Source organism: Athene noctua, chromosome 20 (genome assembly GCF_965140245.1).
Source record: "Athene noctua chromosome 20, bAthNoc1.hap1.1, whole genome shotgun sequence".
NCBI classification, from domain to species: domain Eukaryota; kingdom Metazoa; phylum Chordata; class Aves; order Strigiformes; family Strigidae; genus Athene; species Athene noctua.
This window is the reverse complement of record NC_134056.1, coordinates 11,303,271-11,324,543: the sequence shown is the minus strand read 5'-3', so window position 1 is coordinate 11,324,543 and position 21,273 is coordinate 11,303,271. Positions and strand designations below refer to the sequence as shown.

Sequence of the window (21,273 nt, the reverse complement as noted above, 5' to 3'; positions counted from 1 at the left end):
GCCTGCTCAGGTGCGGCGGGTGGATGCGGCGGCGGCGGCGGGTCGGCCGCGCAGTGCTCCCGGTGCCGCCGCCATGAGCAGCGCGGAGCCGCCGCTCGGGGCCGGGCCGCGGGCGCAGCCCGCCTGGAAGCGGGAGATCCTGGAGCGGAAGCGGGCCAAGCTGGCCGGGGCGGGCGGCTGCGGCGGCGGCGAGCCGGAGCCCCCGGCGGGGGAGCGGCTGGTGGTGGCGGAGAGCCTGGGCCCGCTCCGCGAGAACCCCTTCATGCGGCTGGAGAGCGAGCGGCGGCGGCTGCGGCAGGGGCTGCCCGGGCACGGCCCCGGCGGGGCGCGGCCGCTGCAGCAGCTGCTGGAGCTGTACAGCGCCGTGCCCGGCATCCGCACCATCCGCGCCGACAACATCCTCATCATCGAGTCCCAGCCCGACGCCGCCGCCTGCTTCGCCGAGGGGGACGCGCTGCCCGGCCGCCGCCGGGACCCGGCCGCCGGCTCCTCACCGCCGCGCCGCCCCGACCCGCTGCGGGAGCTGCTGGCCCGCCGGGGCGCCGCGCTCGCCGAGATCCGCGCTGACCAGGTCGTCATCTACGAGGCGGCCGAGCCGCCCGAGGCGGCCGAGCCGGGCACCGTCAGCCGCCTCCTGGAGAAGTTCGGACAGCGGCCGCGGGGCCGCCGACGCCGCGGCGGGGAGGTGCTGACCGGGCCCGGGCCCGGCGCCGTGCCAGGCGGGGCGGCCGCGCCTCCGCAGGTGGGACCGGGCTCCCCCCGAGCCGCGGCGCCCCTCCAGAGGGGACCCGGCTCCCCGCGGGTCTCGGCCCCGAAGGCGAGGGCGGGCTCTCCGCAGGCGGTGCCGGCCGCCCCCCAGCCGCTGCCGGCTCCCCCCCGGGCTGCCGCCCCCCCGGCGGCGCCGGCTACCCCCCAGCCTGCTGTCTCGCAGCCGGCTGCTCCCCCGCAGCCCGCGGCCCCCCAGCCGGCCCCAGCTCCCCCCCGGGCCGTCACCCCGCAGCCCGCGGCCCCCCAGGCAGCCCCGGCCTCCCCCGGGGCCGCAGCCCCCCAGGCGGTCCCAGCCGCCCCCAAGGCCGCAGCGGCCCCCCAGGCCAACTGCTTCCTCCACAAGATCGGCTCCAACTCCTTCACCGTCACCCCCCGGGGCCTGCCCCCCGGCAGCCGCATCCCCGAGGCCGGCACCGTCCCTGCCGGCCGCCCCACGCTGCCCAAGGGGCCGCCAGTGCCATCCGCCAGCGCTCCCCACGCCAGAGCCAACGCCAGGAGGCCAAAGCCGGAGGAGGCCGAAGCGGCCGTGTCGCCCCCACCCAGTGCCAGTCTGGCCCCCAGTGCCACCGGCCCTACCCAGCCGCTCTCCGCCTCTGCCCCCAGGGCCGGGGGCTCCTTCGAAATCCACCCGGCCCCCAAGCCCGACCTGGCTGCCATCCCAGCCCACGACCTGCAGGCCCAGGCCTTGGCCAAGCTGCGCCTGAATTCACGCAATTCCTTCCTCTTCGTGCCCCGCCGGGAGGGCAGCCCTGCTCTGCCCCCGGCCCAGAGCGCCAGGCCAGGGCCGCCACCGTCCTTGGAGGAGAAGGCACCGAAGGAGCCCCCGAGGGCTTCCGCCCCGGAGCAGGAAGAGCCTGTCGCTTCCCCACCGGCGCCTCTGGATCCGTTGGTACCTGTGACTTATATCGATGACATTGTGGAGCCGGACAGTGGGGAGGTTTCTCCTAGGGCCAGCTCGGCTGCGAGGACACGGAGCTTGGTGGATCAGCCTGGAGGAGCTGGCCCTGAGCTGGAGATGGAGTTTTCCTCCGTGCCCCTGTACAGACCACACTCTGCCCCCCACCAGCGGGGAGGCAGCACCTTTACTGTCGTGCCCAAAAGGAAGCCCGTTGCCTCGGGGCTGCAGACTCTCACTGATGCCAGCGGAAGACCGCAGCAGGAGGAAGAGGAGGAGGAGGAGGAGAGCAAGGGAAAAGGCAAAGCCGTGGAGAAGGCTGATGGGCCTCAAGCGGGGGTGTCCCATAAAAAGCGCTACCCCACGGTGAACGAGATTGAAGTGATTGGCGGGTACCTGTCCCTGGAGAGGTCCTGCATGAGCAAGACGGGCTCCCGCCGCAAGAAGGTAACTGCCTGGGGCACCTCTGCGCCCAACAGCCAGGCTGAAAGTTGCTCGGTACTACTTTTGGCTTGTCTTTCCATGAGGCACTGGGTGGGAAGATGGGCAGTGTTTTTCTGGTCCTTTTGAGAGCCAGAGGCTTGCCCTGGGGCATTGGGTGCTCTTCCACCAAGTAAGTAGATGAGGGTGGGATATGACCTGTGATAACTACAGGGCCTCTCCCACAGTTGCTTCTTGGAGGTATGATAATGGAAAGTAAAATATTTCAGGTATTTAGAAAATTTGAGGTGAGTCACATGGTTCAAACAAGCTGTGGACTTGCCCCCTCTCCAGCCCCTCTCGCTGTGTCTGGTGGGTGTTGGCTGTGTTGAGCTCCCTGTGGTCACTGCCTGGCTTGTGACACGGTACAGCGGGCGGTGTGGTGCTGGCGTCATTAGTTCCTTGCATTAGTGATCTATTGATAGAGGCTCAAGAATTAGGTCTCTATTAGGCAGAAAGAGATCAGCAACAACTTAACCCCCCTTGATAAGATTATACCACCTGTCTGCTCGTTCTGGATGTGCACCTACACCTCTGACGATCTGTGAGATGTCAGTTGCTCCAAGTGTCTTCAGAGCGAATGCCCAGTTTTCTCACCGCTTGGGATCTCACTTAGATCTTTGTAAGCCTTAAATTGAGAATTAATCTCTGTATGGCTTGGTGAAATGCACCTGGATGTGATAAAGACACAGTCATGCTGAAAGAGCAGGTTATTTTGTTGTGCCGGAGGAGTAGGCGTGAATTGTTTGGCTCTGCAAGCAGCACGCCAAGGTGACAAATCCCGATTTCTAGGTCTGCGACGTGACATGTTTTCCCATAGCGGGAAGAGTTGTTTGATGTTCCGTTACCTAAATTCGACTAAATATTTGATGGACTGAATCCACACGAGTGCCTGAGGCACTGAGCATTATAATTTGAGGAAATCCTTTGAAAAGGGTGCATCTCATTTAGAAGGGAGGCAGGGAGTGCTGTCTGTAGTGGTTTAACGTGTTAAATTCCTTCATCAGAGCACACAGTCTTTATTAATTTGATCATGACTGTTGCAGGTAGCAGATGTGGAGTGTGAGCACCATGATATCCAGAATGAGCAAATAAGCAGGAGTGTTGATTCTCGCTCGGTGCTCCTGCAGTTTTTCCTTGTCCTCGTACGAAGAAATGCTTGAGCAGACTGGAATTGTTCTGCTGCTTCAGTACCCACTGGTTTACACTCATTCCAGCTGTTTCCTTGGCTCTGTTCAGTTTGGGGTATTAATTGGATTTACACCAAATCAGGTGTGTGGTATAAATGGTGAAAATACCAAGACAATGTGTTACAGTTACGGGTACTTTTAGGATAATGCAGAAAACAGAGGAAACCTTTCAGGACAGACACACTTAGATAAGTCCGGCTTCTGATGCAGCTGGAGGAGCTGGTTTCTCTGTGCAGGGTGGTGCTGTTGGGGCAGCAGACTTGCTGGTAAAAGAATAAAAGGCTCAAGTAAGCAAAACCAATTAAATGGTGTGCAGTGGAAGCCATCCTTAATGGTACAAAAAGGAGGGAGGGAGATGAGGACAGGGCTGGTGCAGCAACTGAATTGTTTAAGGTTGGTCAAACTCTGGAATGGGAGCCCAGAGAAATAGTGGCATCCTTGGAGCTGCTCAAAACTTGCCTGGGGAGAGCCTTGAGCAACTGATCAAGTCAGACCTGCAGAGGTCCTTTCCCAACCTAAAATATCATATGATCCTTTGAAGTAGGTTAACAACTGTTTTGTCTGTTCAGGTCATGTAGCTATGTTCTCCACCTATGTTCTTACCAGCTTAATAGCATTAGCTGTCCCACTCTGCAGGCACTTTGAAGATGAAGTGTGCTAAATACTGCAGGATGCACATACAACTGTAACAGTGTTTGCTAAGAATTATATGGGGGTGATGTCTGGCATGAGAACTTAGATAAAGAGAAGATACTAAAAGGCAAAGGAGGAACTGCGTGTTATGTGACTCAGGAGTCTGAAACAAATGGGGACCCTTCAGAAAATAAGATCCAGCTTAAGGAGAAGTAGTGGAGACACAGGTTCCTATGTGAAATTAAATGAGGCAATATAGTGGGAGAAGCACCAGGTTTTGTTTCAGTTCCCTTCCTGCTAGGGGTGACAAGCATGGAGTTTGACTTTGTAGCCAGGGTTTAGAAGATGCTGACGCTGTAGCAAATGGAAAGATTTCTGTTTACTCTTAACCTAGAGGATGTTTGTGGCTTTTACTCTGGGTAATAAGGCTGAGTGTTGATGCCTGAAAAGGAAGGAGCTAGCATTAGGACGCATTCCTTGGTTTCTTCCCAAGAGATTGCTGTGTGTTGCCAAGGCAACCGGCCAAAACCAGGGTTCTGTTTTGTAGCTATGTCGGGGTTTTCAGAAACTTTATTTTGGCCTGAATTGGGCAGAAGCAGACATTTCCTGTGAGCTGGAAGCTGCAGTTCTTTGGTAAAACCAATGTCCCTTTCACTTTTGGGGGTAGCGAAATCAAACCTGATGCTGGTTTCAGTGAGCAGCTACCTGGGTCTTTTGGGGTGATTCTCTCCGGGCAGACCTGCTGGATAAGGCCACCTTCTGCTGAGCATCTTCCTTTCCAAACCTTGCCTTGAATTTGCTGAAAGGTCTTTAAGTGTGCTCCAGGCTCAAGAAACTGGCGTTCAGTGAGACTTCAATGACTTTGAAAACTTGGTGTGCTTGCTGATACCCAGCGGGAATCTGAGCAAGATAAATATCAGGTCTAGCACAGACTGGGAATTCTGGGTTCCTGCAGATCAGCCAGTGTCTGTGCTTACAGTCAGGGCTCATGATTTATTAGGAGGGCGAGGGGCGGTTGTGGCACTTTGACTGTTCTGTGAGATGGAAATTGTATTTTTCTTCAAATGTGGAAATTTGATTTCCCTTCCCTGTCGCCTTGTCTGGCCACTGGTTGCCTGACAGTGGTAGAGATTCCAGCAAAATGGAGCTGATTCAGTCCATGTCCTCCAGTCCCCATCCTCTGGGGCTTTTTGGAATGGGAAGGTGGCTGGGACAGGGTGGGATTGGGTTCCAGTGTTGCTGTGGTCTGTGTGGAGGGAGCTCCAGCCCCCTGCTCTCAGCTGCGCGACTGCGGGACCGGGTTATAGTTGTGACTTTGCTGTGGCCTGCTGGTGTTTAAGGCCCTTCAGGAACGATAGCTTTATTGCTCCTTCCAGACACTTCAAATATGTGAAGCAGCTGTTTGTTTTGGGGTTGGAGCTGGATCTTGAGCTGATGAGGGAGAGAGAGAAATGCTGTTCCTGTGTCAGAATAAAAAAAACGGGTTCCCAGCTCTCTTGTACAACTAGAGCTGCTGCAGTGGGACAGTTGTTGTTCACCCAGGGCTGTGAAGGTGAACATGGGGTTGTGTGTGATGGGACATGATCAAAATCTGCAGATGGAGGGCAGAGCCCCAGCTGTGCTTGTCCCAGGGTGTGACTTCAGTTTGAAAACTTAAGTGGAGGTTTGCAGCCTTGAACGGATGTGCTGGGTTTCAAGCAGAGCACTGGGCAGCTGCTGGAAGCGGCTGGCTGAGCCGCCAGCTCTGACCGTGAGGACAGGATACATGTGCAGGAGTGGAAGGAGACCTACTGACCTTCATGCTAAACAGGGAGTAGGGGAGAGGATGCAAAGCGCTGTTGGTGACCTCTGTTCAGTGCTCGTCTTCATACTCTGTTATTGCAGACGAAGTAAAGACGCTTCAGCCTGATGGCAGCTCCAGGAGGAAGGGAAGGCTTTGCCGCAGGATGTGGATCTTGGGGATCTCAGAGGATAAAACCTAGCTCATCTGAGCAAATCTTGGTTTGGTTACCTGCCAGAATAACGTACAATAAAGTTGTCAGTGAGATAGAAATCTAGGTTTCTATAAAACATGTGACTGGCATGTTGGAGTGAGTGATTGGAAAGGACTTCGAGCTGCTGATCCAGCTGGTGTCCGACAAGTAGTTATCTGTCCCTAGGCTTCATGTTCTCTCCTTGCTGGAGTCTGGACTCTGCCATGACGGTCCTGTGTGTACAGAATTTGCTCTGATTGTGCTCCTTCCTTATGTCTTGTTACTCCTGCAGTTCATCCCGAGTCACTGTATGTTTGTACTCTCCAGGCCCTGGAACCTCTTGGGGATTCTGCAGGAAAGGTGGCTTCTGGCCAGGCCACCCAAAGTCCTATAAGTAACAAGACTTGAGAGCCAACAGACATCAGATTGTTGATGGTTTTAATGTTTTTTGCTTGTTGCAGTTGGCAGTTTGCTGAGTGCTGGAAGGTGAGCTGCAGCCTTGTGTGACAGGGCTTTCAAGAATAAGGTTGGTGGGCTCCAATCAGCTGGAGGCTAATGCTTTCCTGCTCCTTTGCAAAATTGTCTTCAGAGATGTTCAGCTTCAGCTGAACTTCAGGAAGTTCCAGTTTATGTGGACTTCAGCATGGTCCATTTTCTAGTTTTGAACTGCATGATGCCTGAATATGGCTTCCAAATGCCCACTGAAATGTCTGTTAAAATTTTTTCTAAACATCCATCAGCTTTTCATCATGGGCTGGATTGGGCAGCAGTTTTGTTAGTTTAACCTGCTGAACTTCTTGCTCTGTAGCTTTCCATCTGTCAGTTCTGCTGGAGATGGTCTCCTGTGAGAACTAGGTGTAGGCTTGAGATGTTGGCAGGGATGAACACTTCCAGCTATTGCCCAGACCTGTTTGGAGCAAGTCTGCACAGTGTGGAATCTAAATACTGGTGGCTGCCTGAAGTAGTTTTTTTCAATGTGTAACCTAAGCATAACAGAAGTAAACTAACCTGGTGGTAGAAGCAAAGATTACTTAGATTCCCTCATCTCTGTGTTTTGGAGGGGTCAGAACAAAGATTTGTGTTGTTTAGTTCTAGGAGCACTGCGTGTTCCTGGTCTATTTTCTGCCTTGTGGCTGCGCTCTCTGGGGCAAATACATCTGGCACTTTAAGGAGGGGCTCTAGTACATATCTGACATGGATGTATTGCATTTTTTGGTGGATGAGGTCAGCAGTGACAAGTCAGCTCAGAAAATACATGTCTTGGATGCTCAGGCGTGGTCCCTTCCCTGCAGAGGTGATTTCCACTAGCTGGCAGGTGTGAGCAGCCTGTTTCACCCAGATGGTGTGATTTTCCTGCCCACTTCTAATTCTGCTGATTTAGCCTATGATGTTGACAGCTGAAGACTCTAGAAATCAGAATCTTGTTGTAGTTACAGTTTTTTAAACCACCTCACAAGCTGGCCCTAAGGCTATTGGTGGGGATGTAGGTTGTTTTTTGTTTCCTCACTGCCTGCCAGCTCCTTGAAGTACTGGTGCTTCATTGTACTAAACCCCTGGCAGAGTGGATGAGTCATATTTATCTCATCTCCATAGTGGGAAATTTTCTGCGACTGAGATCTCCGTGGCCTCACTGCTCCCATGCTTCGCCTCATGCCGCAGCCACAGTCTGAGCTGCTCCCAAATTCCCCCCAGGTTCTCTTCCCCCAGTCTCCTTCTTGCCTGCTGCTGTTGGCAGCACAGGGAATGGGACAGAAGAGCTAAAATAGAAACTCTTACGCAAATAAGAGACGAGCCTGCCTTTGAAGCTGGTTAGGATGTGCCCAGGGCTCAGCCCTTGCCAGAGCTTGAGAGGAGATTTGGAGTGCTTTGCGCTCTGAATTCAGATCATGTGGATTACAGTTAATGTTATCTTAATCTCCTTAATCTGTGGACCAGATTGGAGGTGGTTTATAATTTTCCTCCATCTCAAGTATTCAGGTTGCCCTGGGTTTGGGTTGTCATCCCCACTCTTGCTTTTTCCAGTACATGGTCATAGTGTTCTGGAGAATAGCTGAGGAAGTACACAGTGGGATGGCTAGGGCAGAGGTCCCGCTTGTCTGTCTTTTATGTGGGATATGGTAGGAAAAATTAAAACTTTTAGTTTCCAGGTTCAGTGGCAGTGAAAGAAATCTCAGAGTTGCTGCAGCAGGAGCATCTCCTTCACCTCTGGTTGTTCTCACTCCCCTCCTGAGTGAAACCTGGGCAATTTAAAATCTATTTACAAACCCAGAGTCTTCCTAGTGACTGCAGTGGGACACGGGTATGCCATCAAGCTGTAATGGTTTCCCTGTTTGGACAGTTTGTGTAGGAAGAGTCACGTGAGGCATCTGTATCGCACCAAGAAAATTCACAAACATCCTGGGAAAATCTGGACTGAAGGAACTTGGTGCTGATGTTTTCTGAGAAGTGCCCTTCAGATGATCTTGGGAACTTGGCAGGACAGGGCTGCTGGTTTTGTAAGCATTTGAAAGACTACAGGCAAGCTGAAGAAAATACCTTTGACATTATGAAAGCAAAACACTTGTGTGATTAGAGAAATTGTATAGCTAGCAGCTAGTGAAAATGCAGGTTTGAGGGCATATCCATAAGCCTCGTGGTGAACTTTCTGCACTTAATCACTTCTCTTGAGGAAGTATCTTTGCATATTAGTAGTACAGAAAAAAGGCAAGAGAGACATGAACTCTGTCGTGCAGCTAAGACTGTTCACATCACAGAAGCCATTTGGTCCTGAAGTCTAGAATGAGCTCCTTGCCAAGGTGGGAAGTAATTCTGTTCCCAACCTCCCCATGTTTCCTGGGAAATGATGCTCCATCTGTCCCATTCCAGCTGGAGACTGTTCACTTGCACCAAACCGAGGTATTTGTCTGGACTGCTCTGGTCAGTCTTGACTGCACAGAAATGTTTGTGGGTGGCACCTCCCAGTGCCTTGTAGCCACAAATTGTATGCTGAGTTCCCTGTAAAGCAGAATCCTCTGCTGTTCGGGAGTTTTGTATGGTGTCTGTGAAGATACCAAGTCTTGACACTAATTGTATCTTGTTTATGCCTGCTCTCTTTGTGTATTCAGATGAGATTTGTTTTGTATATGTAGGGAGATTTGTCCAATTCTTGTGAGCCAAGTAAGTAATAGTTAAATTGCTTGTTAAACTGTGGAAGGCTCTAGCCTGTCTGCCTGCAGATGTGCGAAGGAATGAAGGGATCCTTGGGTGAATAGCTGCTTTGTACTGTGTCAGACTGGGACTCCAACTGCCCTGTGGTTGTTTGGGCGCTGGAATCTCTTCTTGTCCAACACATCAAGGGAAGAGTTAACAAAGCCGCCTGCCCTGTCATGCTCTCAGGGACTGTCCCTACCCTGTCACTTCTCATCAGGAATTTGAAACTTCCCCGTGTCTTGTACAAGGAGTTTAATATTTCGAATCTCCATGCATTGCTCCTATCTGCCATGTGCTTCAGCATATTGATTACACAGAGCTGGCTTTGTGGGTTGCCTTGTAAATGGAGACTTTCTTGTTTTGCCTTGTGGCTCGGGAGCTGGGATGCGATCCTGGAGGCAGCCTCTCCTTTGCCAGCAACACAGTCCTTCCCTGACATGCTGCTGCTGTAAATCTTTAGTGCTGCTAGCTCTATTCAGTAACTCTGTGATGCAGTTAATAGTTGAGCATAACTCTGTTACTCTCGGGAAACGCTTCTTGGAAATGCCTGATTGCTCAAGATCCAGCCTATGGTGGAGCAGTCAACTCCTGTGCCCCAAAACTTAACTTTTTGTACAGAATGACAGAAAGGTACGCTTCTGTAGTGTTATCTGCAGTTCTGGGCATATTTGGGCTGCTTCAGCCATAGCAGTACAGAGTTAATTTGATATAGGAACCAAGCCTCACTCCCCTCTATTCCTAGGGGTACTTGTCAGGGAAAAACTCTTTTCTTCCTGTGCCAAGGAAATGCTTTATTGGTACAAAAGCTCCTTATCTTCTGAATGCTAGCAAATGCATTGGTAATATTCTGATACTACTGCAGCCCCCAGGATACTATTTTGGTCTGCTATGCATAGAGATTTTGCCTGGAATTACTCAACAATTTGGGCTGACACATGGCTGTGTTTTCAGGACATGTACAGGCACATAGATAAGCTTATTGCTAACTCCTGTGAAATGGCTCATTCTCCCAAAAAATGCCTTATCTAAAAGTTTCAGAGAGAAAAGTGCATCACATGGGAGTTGTCTAGATCACTGACTGCAGGTTGTAATGAAAGAAATTGAGGTCCCTGCAGAGTTATGCAGTTTATGAACGGCTCCACCACCTCCTTTTACGGAATCTGCTGACCTGTGAGAATGGTTAGACTGGGTCAGATGGAAGGACTAGGGTGAACCCTTTGGGGATATTTGTCCACCATAAAATACCTGCTTATAACCTCTGTTCCAGTCTCACAGTTATTTGTGCAGGCACCTTCCCTTTCATCCCAAAGCATTGTGGAGCTGGAAGCTTGTTCAGTGTTGAGAGACCCCCCCACCTCTTTGCACAGATCCTGAGCTCCGCTGGGCAGAGCCTTCACCAACCTACCGAGTGGGTTTTGGTGTTTTAGGAGCTTTCCTGCCCAGTTTGGGGGCTGTTTCTTGCAACCCTGTATGGGATGCTCTATATTGACAGGCTGCCTGATGCACTCCCAGCTGCTGCAGTTTTCAGGTATCTGGTGGGCTGTCTTGTCCTTTTGTCTCATTGACCAAATCCTTAGACAACCAGTGTAGCAGCAAATGTAGCAAAGCTCAGTGTAAGACCGCACAAAAGTGCAAGGTTCTTCAGAACACTGATTTTGTGCAGTACACTGATTTTGTTCATGCTTGTTCTCTCGGAGAGATCAGTCACTTGCTCTTTTGTATTCATGCTGAATCATTGTCCACCCTTCCTGCAGATGTCAGCTGAAAGCCTCCTGCTGCTGCTGTTGCTGAGAAAGGAGGAGGCATTTGATTGACCAGGTGTGAAAAGCTGCTTTAAATCACACCCAGCAGCACAGTGGCAGCCCATGCACGTCCTAGGGAGTCCGTGCAGTCTCTAATTTTGTCACTTCAGGATTATATTGCTTGGGAGAGAGGATGATTAGAGGAAGAATAGTATCTGAAAAGAGCAAATACTGATCCCTGGTGCTACTCAGCTGTTTGGATCTTGTGAAGTACTTGGGTAGCATAACCACATTAACAAAAAATTGCTGTGGCCCTCTTGTCGCCGTGCAGCAGCCGCTGCCCGCTTACCTAGTCTGCAGCATGTGCTGGAGGTACTGTGTGATGTTAGCAGGGGAGGAATAAACTCCCAGCTGGTGTGTCACAACTTGCCATCCCATCTGGCTCCTCCGCACACCGAGCGGGGACAGCAGTGGTGCCCCTTGCAGCCTCCTGAAAGAGCCACGGGTTTGGGAGACGGCTGCTCGCAGTCGCTCTGCGGGGATGGGGAAATGGGCTCAGTCGTTTTCAGTCCCACTAGAGGCTGCTATGATGGGAATCGATATTCTGACTCTACTTGCTGTAATATAGTTAAAGGGTGACTATTGTTCTCTTTTTTTAATGCGTAGAATGTTTTTTTTTCCCCTTATGAGGTGAGGATTTGGATTGCCGAAGAGGTTCCTGTTTAAAAGGTATAAACCACCCTACATTATCACATGCTGCCACATTTGCCAAGAAGCAAATGTGATAAGGGGTGGAGAAAAGCCACACTAGAGACTGCTTCTGGAGTTGATGCAGACTAACCCCATGGTTCTCTCCTGAGACGTACAGTGATATCCCTGATTTGTGAGAAGCAATTGGGCATTTGCTCTTTCATTAACTACAGAGTCTTGCACACTTTCCCACCTCAGCTCTTGGAGGCGAGGTATCTGCTGACTTTCATTGTTCATGTCACAGGTTGGTTCCTGTAAACTGTTTATTTTTATTTCTAATATGTCTCTGTACATGGGGACTCTTTTGTGGTTGATCTGGGTGCAGACTGGGTCCTGACAGCCTGCATCCCCTGAAACAGGGTTGAACTCAGATTTGTGCTTGCTAGGTAATGTTTACCCTGGCTTCTATTTCCTGGGTACTCTATTACTCATTACTGTTCAAATTCTAGCAAATAAGTAAATGATTTTTGCTATGGCAACAAGAATGTGGTAGCTGAACAGCACAATATTCCCTGTAAAGCCTGCCTTATTCTTCCCAGTGTGGCTCTGATTGCTGGGCAGAGTATTAATATATCGATATATGGCTTTGGGTTGTACCTTGGTTTTGTGACGCAGTTCTGGGTGAAGCATTCAGCTGAGCAAATAATGACAAATCCCTGCAAACATCCACAGCAGAAGGATGCAAAATTCTTCCTTTCCACAACTGCTGGGGCAGAAACAGAGGAACCGCTGCTGAGACCCAATGAGCAGAGCTCTCTGGCTGAGCTCGAGTGCGCTTGGCTCTTCTAGAATACATTTTTCTTCTAAAGGAAATGACCTCTTCGGCCTTTTGTGTTTCTATAAAAGTTTATATGGTCTGGCAAGAGGCTGCAGGCTGTGCAAACCTGTTGTCTGTGCCACTACTGGGTTCTTGAGTTAGTTTTTTTCCAGATGGTTCCTGGGCCTGAATCTGCCTGTGTTCCCTACACACAGTGCTCAGCTCTGCTCATTAGCAGAGGGTTTCTTAAGGCAGTTATGTTGACCCACGTGTCCCCTCGTTTTGCTTGAATAAGTTTCCCTCCATCTGCTGCTGGATCAAGCAGAGTTGCTTTGTGATTCCCCTGAAACCACCTCGTGCTTGGGGAGGGGAGCTCATGAGGGAGCCCAGGCCATGCCACGGCAGGTTTATCACTTTGAGTCTTGAGGCAGCATTTGGGGCTCTCGCTCTGTGTGGGCAGGGTTGACCGAGTGCCCGGGGGTGTGTACATGTGCAGGGAAGGCGGCCGCTGGTGCGGAGCCTGTTTGCCTGTTGTTCCTCCGGTGTTTGCTTTGCCTGGGTGCGTCCCAGTGTGTTACTGCAGAGCGGCCGTGGGGCTCCTCTTGCTTCTTGGCAGCAGCACACTGGGTACGGGGCGGGGGGGAGGACGCTGCTGTAGAGTAAACCAATGTGGTTTTGGGAGTGGGGACTTGTGCCGGGGTGCACCCATGCCAAGCAGGACTGCCTGGTGTCAGCCTTCGCGTAGGCTGCGCTGCCCCAACTGGAGGTGTTGCTGAAGCAGCAAATTATCTTGTTTATGAGCTCTCCTCCAGGCTGGGGCCCTGTGTGTCCGGTACTGGTGCTCTGTGGTTAATGATTGCTCTTCCTGAATAGCTCCAACATTGCCTCCTACAGCGTTGGGGCCTCTCTACAGCAGGTACCTGAGAAACCCTGGTGGCAGAGCGTTCTGCAGGACACCCAAGCCCAGCTCCAGCAGTGAGTGTGGCCCAAGTTGAATTGACTGTGGGCAAGTAGGAGCTGTTTTAGTTTCAGGCTTAGGCTGGGCTGTTGGCGTGTTGCCTCTGGGCACTGTGTGTGGGTGTCTCCTGGTCATTTCTGCTGCTTTTTACTCTTTGGGTTTACTCCCTGGTGAAGCTGTTTTCTGCTCCTGCTCTACATGCAGCTTTGGTCCAAATTGAACTCAAAGAAATTTTTCTTAGAGATTTCCTCTTGACAGCAGAAAACCAGGAAAACTTAGTTCAATCTCCCAACCTTATATTTTAAAACCAAGGCCTATCTCTCCTGTCCCGTTTTTTTCTGTCTTTAGCCAAGTACTCCTTGCCCTTGAGCGCACTTGGAGCACTGGTCAGCAGCCTGCGTGCAGTCTCTGGTTCTGGGATAGTTTCTGAGCTTCCAGGAGCCCTGGGCTCCTCCACCCTCATGGTCTTCGTGCCTGGCAGCATGGCTCATCCCTGCAGTACAGACACCACATTGTGAGCCATCACTGCCCACTCCGCTGTCTGGCTCGGATCAGGGAGCATCTAGGCCAGCAGCAGGGGTGAGAAATTCAGGGAACAGCAACTGGAATGCTCTGATCTTCAGGGCCATTTTATTCCAACCCCTTTTCTCTGAAATATAACTATTACTCTCCCCATGTGTCATCTGGAGAAGGTCAGAGTGGCTCTGGCCAGGGCTGGGGCAGGGAATGGGGAAAGGCAGGGCAGCTGATTGCCTTCTCTGCTATTTCCATCCTGTCTTCTGGGAGCGTGGGGACGGGAGACAGCCTGTGCCTGAGGTACATCCTGCACTCAGGCAGTGTAGCACACAGCTCCATCATGCTTATTTGCAGTGCAGAGGGTCTCTGTCACTCTGTTACCCGAGTTTGATCCAAGCATTTCTATAAAGCAGCAGTGAAATACTCACTGTCTTGCCCCAGTGCTTCTTTTGAAAACCCTTATCACCCTGCACAGCTCCAGCGTGTGTGTCTGGGCAGAACAGGAGAGCACAGTAACAGGCCGGCTCCTGGTTGCAGGCTCCAGTCTCTGGGCAGTTGCAGGATGGGCTTCAGAAAACCCCTCTGGCAGCAGCAGCAGCATCACACTGGAGCTCTGCGTGCAGGAGATGCAGAGAGTTCAAGAAACCCGTGCATCTGGGCAGCAGTGTGGTTGCTTGATAGCTGCTTGGGGCTATGTGCTGTTTCTCAGCCTGCGGAGTATTTTGTATATGAGGGAAACTGCAAATGTGGCACATGGGGAAAATGTGCTGCACTTTCTTCTTGATGGTTACTATTACACAGCATCAGAAGAGATTTTCTGAACCACCCAGCTCCTGCTGCCCGTCACAAGCAACCATGCCCTTTTAATTCTGTTCATAACCCTATTAGCTCCATTTTAAATGTAGTTGGAAGTAAAGGGATCACAACACCCTTTTAGGCAGCTGCTCCTGAACCTTGATCTGCATTGGCTAGATACTTCCTTACTTTTGGCATAAACTTATTCCTGGCAACTTACCCTCCTTGTTTGTCTGTTGTGTGCTGGCATCAGCCATTCTTCTCTGCGCCTTGGTGTTTATTTTCTTGGAGTACTTACAAAGAGCTGTTACACTTTTTCTCAACGTTCATTTTTGCTGGTGTGAACAGGCTGAATCTCATCTCCACCTGTTGAGGTGACTTGCAACCAGGTCTTCTAAGCAGAACGCTGGATAATGATTAGGACGTGTAAGGCTTCAGGGGACAATCCCTTCCCTCAGCTTTTACTCTGAACAGCATATCTGGAGTTACCGTGTCTGAATTTGGGTGTCCTGCTACAGATGGAGAAACTGGAGCAAGTCCACTAGAGGCTACTAAAGTGCTCCTGGGGATTGAGGAAATGGCATATGAGAAAAAGCTGAGAGAGCTGGTTTGTTTAGCCTGGATGAGAGAAGGGGGGAGTCCAGTTGCTGCCTTCTGCTACCTGCTGGGTGTTACAGGGAGGATGGAGCCAGGCAGTCCCTCTTTCCAGTGGAAACACCTTGCTCTATTCCTGGTTTATTTAAGCAGCATCCTAAATGATGACTGTAGCCAATCCAAAATTTTCTTTCTGAGATATTGACAGGTGATGAGCTTCTCTTAGAGCAAAAGTTGGCCTTGAACATCATTCTGGTGTTCTTGCTTTCCAATTTTCTGAATGACCCATAAAAATCTGCTTTTCCCTTGATGAACTCCCATGTAGGAGTCATCTTCATTTCTCAGTCTCACAGTTACTGTGCAAAGGTCATTAATGAGAATACTCTATAAAACCAGTTTCAAAGCAGAACCTTTAAGGACCTCCCACTTGTCCAGCATTTTTCTTCTACTACTACTATCTCTCCTTTAGCTGCTTCCATCTTCTCACATCTGGTATTAAACTCTGGTTTTATCTAGTTTAAATAGCTTTTTTGCCAGGATGTCCTCACAGAAATGTTGTCCTGATCACTGATGTTTTTGTTGTCTAGAGCATGGGTACACAAACTAGTTGGCAGGCACTAACAAGTCACCTTTACAACATGTGGATGCTTTCCTTTCCTCCTTGGCAACACTGACCCTCTTGAGGGACACACTGGCAGCTCCTCCTGGCTGCTGGGCATCAGGGTTCGATGATGGCAAGTATGTGCCAGGGCAAAAAGCCAGAGATACTCTCGGCCTCCCAGCCTCCTGCCTCCATCCCATCTATTTGGCTATCTGCCTTTGTGGTTTCTCTCAGCGTGGTAAGAGATTCAGCAAGGCATATATGGAACGGTGAGGGGATATGCCACAGCTCCTTTAAACCAGGCTGAAGCCTGGTGTGGGAGGTGGCCTTTGCCAGAGCAAGCATTGGGATCAATGGTTTCTTGTGCTGCTTTCTAATAATTCTCCTTCACTGTTGTCTAGATGAAGATCTCTTTCAATGAGACAAGTCTGCAGACTATGTTTGAGTACCCATCAGAGAGCTCACTGGCAGAAGAGGAGGAAGAAGAGGAAGGACATGCTTCTGAAACAGAGGAGGACAAATCTGGCACCTTTTACATTCCACGTCCAAATAGCACTTTGCACCCCAGTACACCTAACTCAGGTGAGCCAGGCACTGTGGGGTTACTGGTGGTGCTTGACACTGTCTGTGTTTCCTACAGACCCTTACAGGGCTCCACACAGGTGGAAATGCTCGGGGAAGTGACTTCTGCCAGCTGATGGCAGAACTGGGGCTTAGCGGGGACGGGGCTCGAACCAGAACAGGGAAATGCAGATGGGCAGCTCTCCCTGCCAGCATCTTGATCCCACTTCCTTTTGGGATGGTGAGAAATATTTACGTCAGCTTTGCCCTTCCAGCAGATTTATCCAGCTACACCCCAAAGCACTCCGTGAAGTTCAGCGAGTGGCAGGAGCAGAAGTATGAGGAGATGCCTGCCACAGAGGGACCCCTCCTGAAGGAAGCCGATTCCCATGGGAACGAGGTCATGGTGAGACTTTAAATAAGCAAGTCTTGGCTTTGCCTGCTGTGCTGTTATCCCGTGCTTGGGTTGGTCGGGATGGACAGAACGTGCTTTTCAATAAACACCCGTGTTTGTGTTTGCTGCCCAGGGAGGCATCCCACTGCTCACAAAGGGACCAGCACACGGTCCCACTGCATGCCTACCTCTCCCTGTATGTGTAGAGGAGACTAAAGGCAGCTGGCACGCTTTGCGCTCCAGGGCATGTTTGGAGGGGCTAAGTAAATGCATTCGTTAGCCCTGGGCAAGGTGCCACTGCAGCCTTCACTGTTCAGAGGTGTGGGTACTCATTTGCTTTGGGTTTGATGACACCTCCCTGTCAACTCTGCTTTCTCCACAGCTCACCCCAGCAGAGAAAGGTGGACTATCCGATTTCAGCAGCGAGCCTGCTCTTTATTTTTGATCACTTCATCTTCTAGCCTGCAGCAGCGGCTGCTGGACAAAACATGTCAGTGCACCTTCCGCAAGTCCACGCAAGCACCGTGGAAATAAGCCTCTGGGTCCCTTCCTCACCACAGTTTTCATTGGATCCTCATGCCAAGGGTGGACTAGATGCTATCGGGCATCTTCGGAGAATATTTGCACTGGATTCTGGGACCTAACTACTACTTTTAAGGCGTATGATTTGTTCTACCTGTGGCCTTACATATTCCTTGTTCAAGATCAGCTGCCGATTAGGCAAGCGTTTTAAGAACAGGTCTGTAATCCTGGGATGGATGTAGATTCTCTCAGTGCTTATCTGAGTCCACTCCTCCAGGCACTGCATGGGGTCTGGACAGCTTTTGTAACACTTCTCCCATCAGAGGCCCTACTGAGGAATGGTTCTGGAGTTGGAGCCCTGGGAGTACCGGGGCAGTACAGAAGTGGTTGTGATTTGTCAGCTAGCTTGGGTGTCAGTTTGTAAAACCACTGAAGGTTTGTGGTTTGTTCTTGGCCTGTCTCTGGGTCTAGTTTCACTTACCATCCTGGAATTAACGTGCCAGTTATGTCCTTGTGAAGGCAGCTGAATGCACCGTGTGAGGGATGGGAAGGGGAATAAATGCCTATAGCTTTAGGTGTCATTTTTGCACTAACCTGTAACCAACTGTCCAGACTGGCTTGAACCTCTTGAAGATTCCCAAATATTGGCCATAGTTTTGAGCTGTCCCTACCCAACTCTGGCATCCAGTTTCTAGTAACTGCTGATTGTGCTTGTTTGCCAGTTCCTTTTGTTGCTTTGTTGCAGCATCTAATGGGGCCAGGCCCAAGATTTATCCATCTTGGTTGGCAGGGAGGTTTCCTATTAGCCGTGCTTGCTCTGCTCCTCTAATGCAAAGCACAGGAGGGCAATTTCACTCCTTTCTTCTGTGGAACTTGAACAAGGAATATGTTTTTTTTTTCTAGGATTTTTATAGTTCTGTTGTCATTGTTTAATGCAGCCAATATGCAAAGGAATCTGCTAGATTTCCATATAAGTTTTCTACTACTGTAAACTCAGGGTCAAAATTGCACTCTGGAAAAGATGGAACACTGCTGCTAATGTGATTTGTACTTCTGGGATTAAAAGAGACGCAGTTGGAATAGATACAGCCTCTTTGGGCTTTATGAAATGAGTGGTACCCATGTGTGGCTCTATCAAAAGGAACAGGCTGGTATCTTTGATTAAATTTGGTACTTTTATTGGTTTGTCTACTACAGATAGATGATGACTGTCTAGTCAAGCTGACACTGGTCTATGAACTGAATATGCTCTGCATGCCTTGCACTTGCTTTGGTGTATGTTGTAGCAGCAGGAAGAAGGTTGTTCTGCTGAAAAATATGATCAGGGCTAAATGTTAGGATATACTTCTAGCTGTTCTTCTCTTCTTGCCCTGGGTGCCTAAATATTTCTGGAAAGATAGTGCAAAAAAATGAGACTCAGCAACTTGTTAGATGTTGGCTGGAGGGGCCACAAAGGAACACTTTCCATCTCCTTGTAATTCTAAGGCTTGTCCTTTCCAAGCTAACTCGAGATCCGCTCCCTGCGTGACCTCCCAGGAGCAGTGTGTGGCTGGCAGCACATCTGCCTGTTATACCACACAAATACAGTGGAAAGAGCAGTGAATCCCATGTGCTGAGGCTTTTCCCACTGATGAAACACTTCAGGACATGATGCTGAAACTGGGGTACAATGAGGAAGAACGCAGGACTGCTAGTAACTGCCAAATTTAAGGGATGAGTAAGTTATTGGATAGGTGGAGTTAAACAGTGAGCAGTGCCCATGGCCAGTAGCTGTGCACACAGCCAAAAGGGACTGGGGACCATGGCTGAAGAAAAGGTTATGCACAGCTTTTCTAGCAGAAAAGGTCCCAGTGAGCATCTTGCCCTATGGAAAAGCTCAGCCCAGTTTAAGGCAGCTCTATCTCTAGATTTGCAACTAAACAAAGCTGGAGGTGGTGAAGCAAAAGCTGCTTGCAATTGAAGTTAGGGACAAGGTGTCTGAACTAGTCCTGACTTCATTCTGCTGTGGATCAACGAGGAGTGCTAAAGCCAGCAACGTCCTGCAGCTCGTTCCACTGACTTCAGCCAACTGAAATGCTGCTCTGGTACTGTGCGTGCTGTTCCCAGTGAGTGAGCTCTGTGCCTACAACTCCTCTGGTTAGGACAGGCTCAGTGGTGTGTGAGTGCAGAGTGTGCTTCTCAAGAGGAGCACGTGGTGCCCTGGTGTGCTGCTGACTTCTCTGCTCCTTCTAGTTTGCCTGCTCTACCTTGTAGCTGTGATCTACGCCTCGATGAGTGCTGCCTTCTCTCTTCCTGGCTTTGTACTCTAATCCCAGTCTGTACCACATGAACTCTTAGCTGGTTCATGGCACAGCAAGGTGAGTGCTGTTTTGAAGGCAGAAGCATTAGCTGATAAGTCATCTTCTGGGATATGCTTCAGTATCACTGTGCTCAAAGTATTTTTTTTATAGGATACCTACCCTCATCTCTAGCATTTAGGAATTAACTTTAAGAAATCTCTAGCTAATACCAAAGTGTATATGAAAGGAAAATTTACTTCTGCAAAACAGACTTTTATTAAATGCATGTCATCCTTGTACCAGAATAGCAGCTATCCCAGACCAACAGGACTTTCCAGGTTGAAGAACAGGTTTAGGAATGCTTTTGTCCACGTGCTTTTTTTTCTTTTGAAGTGCTTTGTGGGTCACTGGCTTCACCAGCATTTTCAATTTTTCCCTTCAGGACATCTAGCAATGTTTGAGAACTCTCCAGAATCTGGGAAAGAAATAAAAATACTTATTTTTACATAAACTCTTATGAGTTCCCTTTGAATTCTGCTGACCTACCTTGCAGCAAGAGGGATTCTCCAGCCCTTACAGTTATCTAATTCTTGGTGATGTATTATCCTATCTCACTGTGGGAATTTCTCTGGTTCGTGCCCATATTCTGAATACAAAACACCTTAAGCAGTTTATCTGCCTTGGAACATGAGGCAGGCAACTTCCTGAAGCAGGCTGTGGGGTGAACTTCAGTTGTGGCTTTGTGTTTGGTTTGGGTTTTTTTTTAAGGGAGTTGATACCTGGGCTTTTCAGATCAGTATTAAATTGTGCTCAGATGACCCAGTTTCAACTGTCTTCCCCTTCATGCTTTTAAGTTTCTTGCTTAAGGTCATTGTGGAGTTGAGTTAGTCTTCAAGTCAGACTAAATATTTCCTTTTATTCATTTTCTCCTATTTTTAGTTTATGTTGTAGATAATCTAACATTGCCACTTGTTGTTGTCTAGGAAACAAGGCTGCAGCAGGTTTAGGAGATTTTGTTGCCTGTCCGTCTTGCCACGTTGAAGTTTTAACACAGTGCACTACTGTAACAAAGTGGGGTAGTAGGGTTGTATTCCCAAAGCTCATTTATGTTCCTGTGAACCTGTGGAAATCACTAAGTGGTCAGAGAAGAGATGAAGGTAAGTGCCCCACGGGGTGAGATGCTGGTACATCGTGTTGTTGGGATCCTGAAGTCTGGTTTGTGAAGGAAGGTGGAGGCCTGTGACTGTCAGGGTCTGGGAAAAGACAAGGAGTGCGATAACAGACAAGAGATGTACATCACAGGAAAGGAACTTTGTTACTTGTTTCTGCTTGCAGGACCACTGCATTTCCTCTCCTAACCACCTCTGCTTTTTACCTACTGTGACTGTCTTCTAATTTCAATAAACATTAATTCATTTGTAGGCTGGGGGGTTGTGACTTGTATCTCAGGAAAGGTTTCCTTTAAAAGGTGCTGTTTGTTCATATAGCTTTACAGCATGGTTTCTAAGCTGTTAAATCTTTATGCAAGTTCTCCCCTTCACCCCAAACCATCAGTTCTTGAAGTAGGCTGAGAAAACAGCTCCAGTTCATCTGAAAAATAGTAATTCCTGGTAAGTACTGACTTTGGGAGATGAAGATCTGATACACACTAGAGCGCATGTTAAAAAAAAATGCAT

General features: G+C 49.9%; 1 protein-coding gene across 2 annotated transcripts; it reads left to right on the top strand.

Annotated features, from left to right (window-relative positions):
* On the top strand, window positions 1–21,018 carry TPRN (taperin). Of its 2 annotated transcripts, none has more exons than XM_074923962.1 (4): window positions 1–2,110; window positions 16,243–16,423; window positions 16,681–16,808; window positions 17,179–21,018. In XM_074923962.1, the coding sequence occupies exons 1-4, from the start codon at window positions 74–76 to the stop codon at window positions 17,239–17,241; spliced, it is 2,409 nt and encodes an 802-aa protein (XP_074780063.1). In that variant the 5' UTR covers window positions 1–73; the 3' UTR covers window positions 17,242–21,018. The 2 variants fall into 2 exon arrangements, with proteins under 2 accessions (XP_074780063.1, XP_074780062.1); XM_074923961.1 differs by having other exon boundaries at window positions 16,678–16,808.
* The last annotated feature ends 255 nt before the right edge of the window (window positions 21,019–21,273 follow it).

Bases quoted from the DNA above. Each gene is read 5' to 3' on its own strand.
- TPRN (XM_074923961.1), top strand. From the start codon at position 74: ATGAGCAGCGCGGAGCCGCCGCTCGGGGCCGGGCCGCGGGCGCAGCCC. The intron at 16,424-16,677 runs GTGAGCCAGGCA...TTGCCCTTCCAG, and splicing joins CCCCAGTACACCTAACTCAG to CAGATTTATCCAGCTACACC. The intron at 16,809-17,178 runs GTGAGACTTTAA...CTTTCTCCACAG, and splicing joins CCCATGGGAACGAGGTCATG to CTCACCCCAGCAGAGAAAGG.